This window comes from Patagioenas fasciata, chromosome 1 (genome assembly GCF_037038585.1).
Source record: "Patagioenas fasciata isolate bPatFas1 chromosome 1, bPatFas1.hap1, whole genome shotgun sequence".
Lineage (NCBI taxonomy): Eukaryota > Metazoa > Chordata > Aves > Columbiformes > Columbidae > Patagioenas > Patagioenas fasciata.
The window spans coordinates 176,382,183-176,395,666 of NC_092520.1; the positions used below are offsets into that span (position 1 = coordinate 176,382,183).

Below are 13,484 nucleotides of genomic sequence, written 5' to 3' on the forward strand. Positions count from 1 at the left end.
TGAAAATTAAAGGGTAGTGGGCAAAGCCTGCAGGATTAGTAAAGCCATTTAAATCCAAGGAGGGTACAGGGACACAAAGGAAAGTGTTTCATTTTAGATGCTCCTGAGCAAAGAGCAGTAAACGACAAGCAAAACAAAGGTGCTGAAGAGTGTCAGTTTAAGAAAAGACATAGGAACTGGAAAATGAGGGTGGGAAGAAGTTAAAGCCCATGGAGCATGCCCCACCATGACTAACACCACCGTTGTGAGCCAGCCACAGTGGTGACTTTGAGCTTTTTCCTATTCAAATCCCCTTAGAAACACCCCAAATCAGGCTAAGCAGCATGACAAACCCCAGACACAAAGCTCTGGTAGAATGAGAAGCAGCAGCAAGGGTGATGGAGCCCCACAGGCATTCATTCACTGCTCCGCAGACTTGTTCTCCCCTCCCACAAAGATCACAGTTTCTGCTCTGCTCAACCAAGTTGCTCCATAGCTTCTTCCACAGCAAACCCCAGCCCCTGTCCCTGCAGGCCAGCTTGTCCTCATCCACCAATATCTTCCCCAAGAAGTCACCCACAACTTCGCAGAGGTCCAAGGTCCACAGTGTGAAAACAACTGCCCTTGTCAGCACCAGGCAGGTCACTAGAACAAGGTCCCCTCTGTTTCCTTGTCACCAATCAACATTTCCCTCTAAGCCTCCTGCTCTTAAATCTTTTCACAAAAGCATGTAAAAGCCCTTAGGGCACAAGATCTCACTACAGACGGTGCGGTGAGACACCCACCCCTCTCTCTTCCCTTCCACCAGCCAGGTTGCCAAAAACCTGGCCACACTGCCTTCCACTTCATGTTGTTGGCTGTGAGGCAGGCTCTGCTGAAGCTTTTTTTTTTTCTGTTCCTCTAAACTGCTCCGTATTTTGGCACGGCAAGCAGCTCTGAAAGAGGATCAGGGACTGAAGCATCAGCTCAAGCTTGTGATGCAACAGCTGAGCTGTGTGGAGAAGCTGGCCCTGGCGGGGTGCAGGGATGCCACTGCACAGGACTGAGGCAGCTGGTGGCTTTACAAGGCTGGTGTTTACCTGGGAAGCCAAGATGCAGGGAATGTGGTATTCCATGGAGGACTGGTCTTGCTTCAGCATTTATAACCTGTGCTGCAGTGACCACATCAGCTTGGCACAGAGATTACCCACCAGTACAAGCAAGAATAAAAATGGCCAGCACATGACACCCATCTTCCCATCACCATTTTTTAAGATTAAAACCATGGAGCATGAGTAAACAAATTTCTAAAGAAAACCCATGACAGACAGGAAACGAAATGTCACATTTTTCTTTATTAGAGACCACAATCAGTACATCAGAGTCCATTTAAAGCTTCCAGAGCAGCCTGACCACGAATGGCTTTCTTCCAGGCACCCACAGAGATGACTAAGCTCCAAAAAAACAAATCAAAGAGAAAAAAAAACCAAAACAAACATCTCAATCATAAATTAATGCCCTTTAAATAACTTCTCTCACTACCACTAGAATGTAATGACAGAGAAGTCAAAATCCTGTCCTCTGAGAAGCACACCACTCCTGGCAGTTGTGCTGCCCACTAAAAGGGAAAGTGCCACCTGAATCTGGCATCAGCCCACAAGAAGGGAGGGAGGGAGAAAAGGAAGGAGGAGGGAAGCAGCCTCACTGACCTTGGTTTTCCCTTCCCCCTTCCCTTGTGCTGGGGAATGGGATGTTTGCTGCTGCTTCTGGCTGGCCCAGAGGCAGCACAAATGGTTGTGCAGAGACGTGAGGAGAGCAGGAGTGGGTGGGCTGTTCACGCTTTGCACTAAAAAACCTCAAAGCCTCTGCCTACAGGCCATGTCTTCCTCTCTCCATAAAGCTTCCTGCCTCTCTCGTCTAGTTTAAGGATGGGATATCTCCTTTGCGGTTCTCAGGTGGCTCCTCCTGGCACCTGCATAAGAAAAGTGTGCAGGACTGGCTGCACTTCCTCAAGAAGCACATTTCATTATTGTCCATCGCAAAGAGCCACAACAGAAGTGAAAGACAAAAAAGAAATGCCTGCAGCTTTGTCATTATTCCCAGGAACCTCTCTGCCTCAGACAAGCACCTTCACCTCAACATCTCTGCCGAGCAGGAGGGCTTCTTCCTGAGCCAGGTCCCTCCTCTCCCCCAGAGAGAGGCAGAGCCACATCCTGCAAGATTCAAGCCCTGTTCCAGCTGGAGCTGGAACACCCCTGGGGTATAGCTATGAAGTGTGCATGTGCTGCCAGCTGGGCAGGAGCTCAGGGATTATGAAGAAGATGGTGGTCAGGGACGAGACTTCTAAACTTTTGCAGCAAGGTTGCAGCAGCCCAGCATGGACTGGTTGGAAAAGGTTGGACCAGATGATCCTTGTGGTCCCTTCCAGACTGGTATTCTATGATACCAGCCCCTGCTTTGAGAGCCTCCAGCAGCCCCTTGGGTGGGGGTGGTGATCAGATCACATGTACCACCACTAGTTCTAGGCACCAGTTCGGACTTGCTCCTATTTCTTAAAATGTGATGCAAAGATGTGGCAGTGGTGGGAGTGATCCTCCTACAAAAATCAGTCCTGCAGCCCATGGGAGAGACAAGGAAGCTTCAATTAGGCCAGAGAATGGGAAGTTTGAAAACTGCGAGCAGTGGGGTAAAAAAAACAATGCTGGTGCTAGCACTTTCCCATAGCACAAGGAGAGGACAGAAGGGGGCTGTTCTTGCAATTTGTAATCATCTCCAGATGTTTGACTGGCTTCCATGTGCCAGAGGAGAGTGGTGCATCCCACATGCTCAGCAGTGTCCTGTCTGCACACAGAGTCACGTGGTGGTATGGTAGTGGATCGTCCTCACACCTCCGTACCCGAGTTGGACAGCAGAAGTCTCTGGGGGAACAAGTAATATCCAGGCAAACAAGCAAGGGAAGAGAGAGGAAAGCAGAGGTTGGTCCCAATCCAACCAGCTACCCCCACCCAAAGCAGAGGAGGAATCCCAGGCTGCACGTACACAGAAATCACGGAGGATGAATTGCCATGTGAAATACATGTTTTTATAACAGTCTGCAAAGTCTTTCCTCTGGCCATGCCAACACAGTCAGGCATCATCAATGAGCTTTTCACCATTTGTGTCCTCCTTCCCGCTACCCTCTCTCTCGCTTCCTCCTTCTTCTTCTTCTGCCCCGTCCATGTATGTGTCCTGCCCATAGTTGAGAGTAGTGCGGGCAAGGTCCACCTCAATGGGAAAGACGTCTGCATCTCGAAGCACGGCGTAGCAGTCGTCGTAGTACTTGGACATTGTGGAGACAAAACGCTGGAGCTGGAACACGATGTCCTGCACTGTAGCGGAGACACGTTGAGAACAAATTAGGTGAAAACCCCCTTCCCAAACAGTGTGAAGGCTGTGATCAAGCCTCCCTCGCTAGCATTAGATACAATCTCCTACGCATTAAAGTCTTTTGGCCCGAGGGCGGATGTTTCGGGCACAGCCACAGAAGGGTTCTTCAGTAAAGACTTCTGAACTGAGATGAAGGAGCGTAAAGGCCAAAGCTGTGTCTGCCTGAGCCTTTTGGGTGCTGGACACAACAGTGGTACTCACCGTGTTTCTGGTCCAGGAGCTCTATCTTTTCTAGCACGTCCTTCCTCATCTTGGCGAAGCGTGTGCGAGCCTCCTGACGGCAACGCAGGATAAGGCGGTATTCATAGTTCCCAGTGCTGACCCGGTAGAGGGGTTCATTCAGAGCCTGCCAAAAACACGGTGCCATTTTAGAGACCCCCTCAACAGTGCTTCTATACAGAGTTCTCCTCCTGATGTTGACTCACAATGACCTTGGGTTATTACAGCCTTTTCAGGCTCACTGGAACTGCAATTAGGAAGTAGGAAACGTGAGGAAGGCTGAGCCATGTCAGCAACTGGCAGGCAATGGGCCATTTTGAAGGCCAAAGACACACCAACCACCATGAAGAAAAGCATCACTACACTAAGCAAAGACAATAGGACAGGCACCTTTCAGCCTAGCATGGGGAAGTGGAATGGCATCTAATCTGGACTGTTAAGACAGATATTATGAACAAACAAGCCTAGGGTCTAAGGGATATATTAATTTATACTAATCACACAAAAAAGTCTGCGCTCCTCTGCAAGTTTCACCCTATATTGATTGCACGACATATTACACAACTACAAAGGGAACCTGGTGGTATCTACAACCATCCAGACACAAAGCTGGAAACCAGTAGGGATGGACCTATACATTGTCCACAAAACAGTTTTGAGAGAAAGGGGGTAGGTCTGTCAGGAAAACAGCATTCCTCCCTTGCACCTGTAACCATAACATATATAAAAATCTGTGCTACTGACTATGGCTTGGTAATGCACACTGCATGCGCCAAAACCCCAAAATGTTATTATGCAAGACTGGGATTCCATTTAGCAGGAAAGATATAATTAAGTGTTGCATTAGGAAAGTTTTATTCCTTCCTGGAGCTAAGAACTAGGCATTCCAAAAATTCAAATCCCTGCTCTGAGATCAATACCTAGGATAAAACAAGATTTTACTTTTATGCAGGGAAATTCAGCATGTAGGGGACACCATTAACTTATCTTAAACAGAGCAGCTAAAGATTACAATTATAAAACTCTAAAACAGATAGCAAACTGTTACTAGAGAAAGTTGCCATTTTTTTTCAGAAGTATTCTGATTTTATATTACTTATTTTTATTAAAAAAACACCCTACTGTTAAGAGAGATCCTTTAATCAATTTTCTCCAGCTACATACACAGTTTTCAGATGCATTTTGCTAGAGAAGCTAAGCCTCCATTTCTCAGAAACAAGTCCAGAATTAATGATAAGCTGTGCACTACACACAAATGGAATCTGTGAAGATAACACCTTAATCCTCCTTCCACAAACTAATATTACTTAAACGCTGAGACAAGCAACCACCGAGCAAATAAGCTGCAGAGAAGTCTGGTCCTTTTCCTATGCCACAGCACCAGTGCTTCACAACAGTTACTGGCGGAGTTTCTCAGGAAGCATTTATGGGTCTCCAATTTCTAATATATTAAGCACAAATTTGCATAATTCTTAGCGTGCGTTCACTAGCTTGGGTGCACACAGGCACAGAAATGCTTTTGTAATTACACGGCAGTGTGCATAGGGATGCTGCAAAAACGGAGTATGCAGTTATTGCCACAGTACTGGTACTCACAATGCAGCTGTACTCTTCATCATCCATCTCTTTGACTTTCAGGCAGTAAGACTTCACAGAATTTAAAATAATTTAAAAAAAAAAAAGCAAAACAAGAAAGAAATGTTAAGAATTAGAAGCAATTTCACCATCACCCACAGCCACTGGGTTGTATAATTTCAAGCCTTCCTTCAATGCTACAGCAAGGGCCACTGAGGAAAGCACACTGGGATGAGAGTATATTAAACATCCCAGGTGGAAAGAAAATGTATTTAGAGAAAGACAGGAAGAGAAAAGAGTGAGGAAGAGACAATGTGCTTACTATTTATACTGCAGGAGCAAATACTTTAGATAAGTATAACCTAGTAAAAGAAAAATCCTGCATTCATCTACTGTTCAGGAAAACACAGTACCAGAAAAGTATATGGAGGGAATAAATAGATTTAAAAAAAAAAAAGAGATTAATTCTGGGAAGGATTGATGTGGGAAGAGATGGTGGCATATTCACTTGCCTTAGGGCTGCAGCTCCAAATAATTTTCTCAGCTGATAAAAGCAAATAGATTCCTACAGCTACCAAACAGATGCACTATTTTTGGGGCATAGAAAACAAGCGGTAAATGGAATGGAGAAGGGTGAAAAAAGAAGCATAGCCTAAACGGAAACAAACATGATTTGACAGTGGTTTAATCTAGCTAAAAAAAGACTATGCAAAACTACCTGAAAATATGGACTCTGAGGCTGGTGAGCTATTTAGGGGAGTTCAAGAACACAAGTTGCATACGAATCCTTTACAAATAAATAAGAAAATTAATTTGGTGTTGTAGAAAATAAGTCATCCAGGTTCTGGGAGATCTCTCTTACCACTGAGAACTATTTGGTGTCTGAATCTGAGTGATCTGGCAACAAAGAATTGGAAAAAATAATGCATTCTCACATGGACTGTGGAAGGATGGACATGTGGCTGTATAGGCTATATGTGACCCTTAGGCTAAGCTTCTATGGAACATAACTTCAACCAGCACTAAAAATAAAACAAAACAAAAACCAAACCAGCGACTCACCAAATATTCAAACTTGACATCCAGGTATTTTTTGATAGTCAGCCTTGTGTCAGGAATGGCTTTATTCAGATATGTGTTCAAGTCAGTGAGCATCTGCAAGGCAAACATCCTGTTGCTGAATGTCAGACCAAAAACCAGGACTACAATTCATCAAGTGCAACCTTCTAACCAGTACAGGCCATGAGGCTGCCTCGAGTGAACACTTTCTAACTAGTGTATCTGAAAGAAAATGTTTGATCTAGACTCAGAATTGCCATGGTTAGAGTGGCTCCAGTGCTAGGAATCCACACCTCACTTCTGGTCTGAATTTGTCTTCTTTCACACAACCTTTTTTCATTTTCATTTTGAATTAATCCTGGAAACCACTTTCCCTGATTCAATGGCCCACTACCCAATGCTGTACATCCAACGTGGCACTGAAAGTGGTGCTCAAATCAAAATTTAATACTCTCTTTGTTAAACTAAGTGGGCAGATCCCCAGGAGACTCTCACTCCCTGAAGGAAACCAAAGACAGTTCTTCCCGCAATGAATTATCTTTAAGACCACACCTTCAAAGACAGGCTTCTGTCTTTCTAGATTCCCTTCTTCTCCAGAACCTTTACTCCTATGGTTAATTCTTTACCGGCTTAATGGTTTTCAGAAGGTGAATCCCAAACTTCTCAATGTTGCGATGGGCATCAGCAAATTTTATAAAGGCTTCGCTGGCAGCTGGTTGTGGCTCCCGTACACCAATGACAGAGAAAACGTCTCCAAATGCTGGATGAGGGTAACAAATACAAACAGATGAAAGAAGTTGGCCCTGGAGAAAAACCTTGCCTCCAGTTATTACCACTCCTTCACATAACCTTGCAGGTAGCTGAGGAATGATTCTACATATTCCCTAAAGACCAGAAGTTGGCAGGGCATATCTTCAATGTCTGATGGCTGGTGTGTTAGTACCATAACTGCTATTGGCAGGAAAACAGCCCTTCCCAGCTCATTTCTGCAACACCTAGTTTTCTCTAGGGTGAGGGAATCACTCCTCAAAGTACTGACTAGAACTCCTGAAATGGGAGGTCAAAGATTTCTGCTCCCTTCACTCAAGATTCTTTACCTCTATGTGTCTGGGACAGCTCAAAAAAAGCTCTGAGAAGACTCTTCGTGTGCTCTGTCAAGCCTGTGGTGGAAACCAGAAAAAAGCATTTTAGTCGTTTCTCTGTAACATAACACAGGCATCTTTCTCTCCCACCTGGTGTCTGATGGATGACACAGTTTACCTTTGTATAGCTCTGCAGTCCTCTCCAGCTCCTCTAATCTCTTCACTAGTCCATCTAAATGGAAACAAGAATCAGAATACAGAATTAAATCAGTCAAATCCAGGACATGGTTAACACTTGGCAGACTGGAAAAACACCAGTTTAATATTTTTCATTCAAATTTCCCTCATCTCTAAAGCCCGTCCCCTGATCCAACACAAGAAGCTTTTAAAATAACTGCCAATCACTGTTACAGAGTGGTGTCATCACCTATCAGCACTCACTGCCCACTTTAAATTAATTTGAATTTAGCTAACATTTAAATGGCTAGTGAGGCACAGCAGAAGGAAAGAATTATGAAGGAATAACGTGGAACACGAAAGTAACTTTCAAAAGCTGGTAAGCACAAGAGGGTAAGTGTTGCCTTAAGAAAATGTCCGCCTGAACAATACTTACCATTGCAAAGTATGGCCCGGCTTAACCCCAGAGCATCCGCTGTCCCTGAGCTCATGTTCTCTACCAGCCGATGCTTTACCTTCTTCAATACTAAAGGTCAAAAGAGAGTTGCAAACCAGGATCAGGGTAATTTCTGTGGGCATGAAAAGCTCACTAGTGTACATCACTGGTTTCTCACTGAACTTAACTCACGCTTGAGGCAGCAAACAGAAGAAGAAAACCATAGAAACTACATGTTCAGTCAAGCCGTGCATAGCACATCCTCTATCTTGTCTGTCTGTTCCATTCTCACATCCTGTAACTTCACCCAATAGAGCTTCAGCACTTCTTTTGGAAGACTATTCTAACAAATAACTTCACTATAAGCTACCTATCACGATATTTGGAACTAAACTTTCCTTATGCTACTTGCTGTATTACTTCAGCTGAATCAAGAGACAAGCCTGAAAGCAAGACAAATATGATTTAATGCTCAAAGTTATCCCTTTGCTTACTTTTATCTTTTGGATCTTAATTAAACCCTTTTGTCACCCCTTGATGGAATTCCTTTCTGTCTTTGGTGATCATACCCTGCAAATTACCAGAGATAATTATGTCCTCTTTGGAATCAGATGACTCAGCTATATTTATTTAGAGGCAAACTTGCAGGGGTGCCAAGTGCCTGAAGCTCTCAAGAACTCAGCTGAAGCCATAGTGTTCAGCATCTCTGGAAAGAAAACCACATTCCCACCACACTTCAGTTTCCCCAGGAATCCATCTCGTTCCTCCCCATTATCCTGAACCCCTATCAATTCATTAGCAACTTAATCACCACAAAAATAAATGAAAGCAAAAAGAACAGATTTTTTAGTAAAGTGAGAAACATAGACTGTATCAAGGAGACTGCTGTGTAGGCATAGTTCAATAAACACACTTTGTTTTAGAAATAAAGCCTCCCCTATCTACTATAAAATTCATGGTTGTACAAAACTCAGTGTAGACAGATATTTCATCACTGTTCTCCAAGCTGAGAAACTGCAACCAGTGTTTTTCAACAGACAGATTTCTGTGTACAGCTGAAAATCTTAATAGGTCAGCATAACTAGCAAGTATTAAAAATAAATAAATTAAATTATTATCTAGTTGAGTTTCATCATCCATGCTAAACACAGCAAGGAAAAACAAGCCTCCTGCAACAAGTCAAGCCTCAATTTAACTTTCAAGACTGCTTTGAGAAGTCAGGGAAGGATTCTTTTAAACCTGCAATTCTCTTTGACAGTATTCATTTGAAAATGACTGATTTAAGAGGAAGAATGGAACCAGAATTTTACTTTGGTTTTAGCTGGGAGCAATCTTTCACACCCTCCCACCCTGCGTCACTTTAACAGTCTAGGGAGAAAGAAACCAGTCTTACCGATATCCAAAGACTTGCCCTGCTTTGGGTCAGCCTGAAGCTTGTTGTAGTGTATCGTCACTTCGCCCTGGAGAAAGACCAAATCCAAAACTGCTGTGCTGGAAGCAAGTAGCAGTGTCTTCCTTTACCAGTGGACAATGAACTGCAAACTACGACCCAGAAGCTCCAGTGTCCCCCTCCTACCTCTCACCTTTACCATCTGTATCATCTTGGCCACCTCCACTTTGGTCTTCCCTTTGACAGACTTGCCGTTCACTCCCGTGATCTCATCACCAGCTGCTACAGTGCCATCCAAGGCTGCTGGGGTGTTATCAAATACCTAGCGGAGAAGAGAAAGAGCACAGATACTCTTGAATCAAGAGGAAGAGAAAGGCGAATGCAGGGCTAAACAATAAAAAAGGGACCATTACATTCTTTCTACTTAACTCAGTTGTATTTTGCTCATGGTGAAGCCACGATTTTTCCCCTTTCCTAACTAAGAGGCAGACAGATCATCTTGTTTTCTCAGGAAGTCCTTGCCTCCAAGATGTAGCTCCTCAAGCACAGGATTTATTGATGTTGAGAATGTCACACTGTTCCCCCCGTCAATTCTAATATGCTCTCCAAAGAGAAGTATAATTTCAGAGGTCTTAATTCTTCCACACCTATTAGGTACTAGGGTAAGGAAACCTCACAGAATCACAGAATGGTTGGAGTTGAAAGGGACCTCTGGAGATCGTCTAGTCCAAACCACCCTCTAAAGCAGGTTCACCTGGAGCAGATCACACAGGAATGTGTCCAGGCAGGTCTTAAATGTCTCCAGAGAAGGAGACTTCACAACCTCTCTGGGCAGCCTGTTCCAGTGCTCTGGTTCCCTCAAGGTAAATAACTTTCTCCTCATATTCAGATGGAACCTCCCATATTTCAGTCTGTGCCCATTGTCACTTGTGGTGCTACAGTGGATCAATAGGCAGATCTTCTGCTCCTTCCTGTCTGACTTACCAATATTTTTTGTTTGTTCTCCAGGAGGAGACGCCCTGCCCCTCCGGTGCCACCCCACATCCAGCAAAGAGCCAGCACCTCCAGCGCCTGCTTTCTCCCCAGCAGTTTCTCAGCTGAGCAGGCTTTCCGTTAAACCGCATCTCCGACCTGCCAAGGTCTGCCAGGCAGGGGATGCCTACATCCGAGAGAAAACGCAGGTTCACCTAGAGTAGATTGCACAGGAATGTGTCCAGGCAGGTTTTGAATGTCTCCAGAGAAGACTTCACAACCTCTCTGGGCAGCCTGTTCCAGTGTTCTGGCACCCTCAGAGTAAAGTTTTTCCTCATATTCAGATGGAATCTCCTGTGTTTCAGTCTGTGCCCACTGCCCCTCATCCTATCGTTTGGCACCACTGAGAAGAGTCTGGTCCCATCCTCTTGACACTCACCCTTGAGATATTTATAAATATTGATGAGAACCCCTCTCAGACTTCTCTTCTCCAGGCTGAACAGACGCAGCTCTCTCAATCTCTTTTCATAAGAAAGGTGCTCTAGGCACCTGATCATCTTCATAGCCCTCATTCAGTGGGAAGTAAGATGATGTCTCCCACGTTGAGACAAACAACACAGGGCTCTCCACACTTCCCATCTCCCAGGTCAACACTGTTTTACAAAGGCAACCTATTCTTCTTCCCCAAGTGCCCACCTGGACAATGTAGAGACAGGGGCAGTACTGTGCTCCTCCCCCAATGCTGATCCCAATCAGGTTCTGAGAGTCCTTCTTCAGGGTCACCGTCCCAGGTACAGTGGGGATGCCCCTAGAATGAGAGCAGGTGAATGGCTAACACAGTAGGCAGAGCTGCACGTGTCTGAAATGGCTCTGGTGTCTGAGCCAACACACACTGAAAACATAACAGGTGTCACACATTTGAATTCAGTATCTCCACCATAGAGTCCATCAGCACTGGCCAGCACAAGGACCTTCTGGGCTATTTTTTGAGACTTGCATGCAAGGATTAGAGGTGGGAGAGATACCCTCATCCATTGCTAGGCACTGAGGAAACTCTATCTTGTTTTAGAGAGTGTTTCAGCTGCTCTTAGTGCTAGAGTGAGAGGAAACTTGCCCAGTATAAATGAGATACAAGTGCTCCATGTCAAATTCATTGCGAATTTCATCAGACCTTTTACTTGCTCAGGAAATGCCAGTGTTCTTCTCCTTACAGACCTAAGGAGTCCAGAGTTTCTCTCCACTTATTCCTGCCTCTTATTATCTTTCCTCCATTGTAAATATTTTTTTCTCTAGCTAAGGTCACTAATTTACAGAAGATGTGTCTGCACTACTTTGCAGTCAGAAATGCAGAGTAGCCACTGCAGAGCAACAGAAAGTGCTCTCCTCTGCTCACCAGCACGGCAATGCCTCATCCCCAATCCCCAGAGGGAGCAAGAAATCAGAACTGAACAGTAAGTCTGACCTTTAAGCACACAGTGTCAGGAGCAGGTAAACTTATCCGCTCCCATTAGGTCTTGGCTGCAAAAACTATTTCTATTGTTAGCAAAAAACAGGAAAAGTGAAATACTCACAGCTTATCTTCTTCAATATCATAGTCCAAATCTGCAAACATTGTTTTAGTTAAGTGGAGCCTGTTCACCTGAAACTGCTTATTCCAAACTCCCTGGGAAGAAAGAATAAACCCCAATAAACCAGTGATCTCAAAAGAAAACAGCAGAGAATCAGCAGAGAACCAACCTGTCACCCTTGTCAATCCCCACCTCTTTTTTTTTTTTTTTGAACTTCACATCGTGGTTTCTGTTCTTCTGTCAAAGACACAAAACATGTCAAGTGTCTCTGATTCTCTGCTCAGAATGAAACAGGAGAAAGTTCTCAAGTTTCAACGATGCATGCTTCGAAACCCACCCACGTGCAGTATCTCCAAAGCACAGAACAAAACATGGTCTGTTTTGGAAGCTGCTTCTCCACACATGCTACCTGCCCAGCATCCTGGTTGCTACAGATATTTAGTTTATCTCCTACTTCTGCTAAACACCTCTGGTTTGTTCTTGACTTCAGAGCAAGTCATGTCACTTTTTGATGCTCATCTCCTATCTTGGGAGGCTATGCAAAGCTTTTCGCAACTGATTTTCACAAAAAGCATCATTATTTCCCCACAGACAAATCCTCCTGTTTGATTTTCTATTTAGCAGATGTGTTTTTTTGGCAGCACCAGAAGTGGGGTGACACCGGCTCACCTCGCGGTGGCAGTGGCCACCCGAGGCAGTGGCCACCCGAGGCAGTGACCGCCATGTCCAACCCCACCGGCTGCCGAGGGCTCCACTGACACCTGGCCTCGCACCTCAGGCACAGCCCTTTGCCGCTGCGTGCTTCCAACGTGCCCGCCGCCCCCCCGCCCGCCCACCGGGCTGGGCCCGCACCGCGCGGCGGCACAAGGCCCTGACAACGGGGTCTCCCGGCGGCCCGAGGCCTCAGCCCCGAGGGTACAGAGGGGCAGCGGGCACTGGCCCGGCCGTTTCGGGGGGATCGCCCTGACAGAGCCCGGGAGGGGGAGGCGGAGCAGGACCCACAGCCCCTCCCCCACAGACACGGTCGCCGGTCGCGGCCCTGAGGGGCGGGGGAGAGGGGGTGTCCCGTGGCTCACCGGAAGTGGCTGCCCGGCGCGCACCCCCGCCGCCACCTGCCGCCCGGTGCTGTCAGCCCGCGACACGTCACCGCCGGGGCCAGCCCGGAAGCAGCCGCGGGACCCCGCCCCCTCCGCTCGCGTCGTGCCGCGTTGCCATGGGAACGGGCGCCGGAGGGGGGCGGGGCCGGCTCGCTCCTGCCGCCATCTTGGGAGCGGCGAAGCGCTGGTGGTGGCGTCGGGGTCCTGGTTCTGCGCTTGGGCTCCCCCGACCTGGAGGGGCTCACCTCAGCGCAGCCAGCCCCCTCCGGTGTCTCCCGGGTGTTCCCCTCTCCGTCCCGCTCCACTTGGGGTTCCTGAGGTACCCCAGTCCTGGAGGAGCAGCGGGAGGCAGAGCCTTTGGGGGCAGTGAGTCTCTAAGGTGGCAGCAGAGGAGTCACAGGATCACAGAATGGTTGGAGATGGAAGGGACCTCTGGAGATCATGTAGTCCAGGGGTGTCAAACTCATTTTCAGCGGGGGCCCCATCAGCCTCACGGTTGCCACCCCACCGTGATGGGGCCCCCGC

At 46.5% G+C, this 13,484-nt stretch overlaps 1 protein-coding gene across 3 annotated transcripts; it reads right to left on the bottom strand.

Annotated features, from left to right (window-relative positions):
• Positions 1-1,294: 1,294 nt before the first annotated feature.
• Positions 1,295-13,037, bottom strand: PICK1 (protein interacting with PRKCA 1). 3 transcript variants are annotated; one of them, XM_065856219.2, is made up of 13 exons: positions 12,939-13,037; positions 11,866-11,957; positions 10,991-11,102; positions 9,516-9,644; positions 9,326-9,392; positions 7,933-8,022; positions 7,498-7,551; positions 7,335-7,397; positions 6,864-6,997; positions 6,241-6,333; positions 5,200-5,250; positions 3,586-3,730; positions 1,295-3,326 (listed from the first exon to the last, which is right to left on the bottom strand). In XM_065856219.2, the coding sequence occupies exons 2-13, from the start codon at positions 11,904-11,906 to the stop codon at positions 3,085-3,087; spliced, it is 1,221 nt and encodes a 406-aa protein (XP_065712291.1). In that variant the 5' UTR covers positions 11,907-11,957; positions 12,939-13,037; the 3' UTR covers positions 1,295-3,084. The 3 variants fall into 3 exon arrangements, with proteins under 3 accessions (XP_065712291.1, XP_071658022.1, XP_071658027.1); XM_071801921.1 differs by lacking the exon at positions 12,939-13,037 and adding an exon at positions 12,532-12,551; XM_071801926.1 differs by lacking the exon at positions 5,200-5,250.
• Positions 13,038-13,484: the final 447 nt, after the last annotated feature.

Bases quoted from the DNA above. Each gene is read 5' to 3' on its own strand.
- PICK1 (XM_065856219.2), bottom strand. From the start codon at position 11,906: ATGTTTGCAGATTTGGACTATGATATTGAAGAAGATAAGCT. The intron at 11,103-11,865 runs GTGAGTATTTCA...CTCTCATTCTAG, and splicing joins GATATTGAAGAAGATAAGCT to GGGCATCCCCACTGTACCTG. The intron at 5,251-6,240 runs GTGAGTCGCTGG...AATTCTGTGAAG, and splicing joins ATGTCAAGTTTGAATATTTG to TCTTACTGCCTGAAAGTCAA.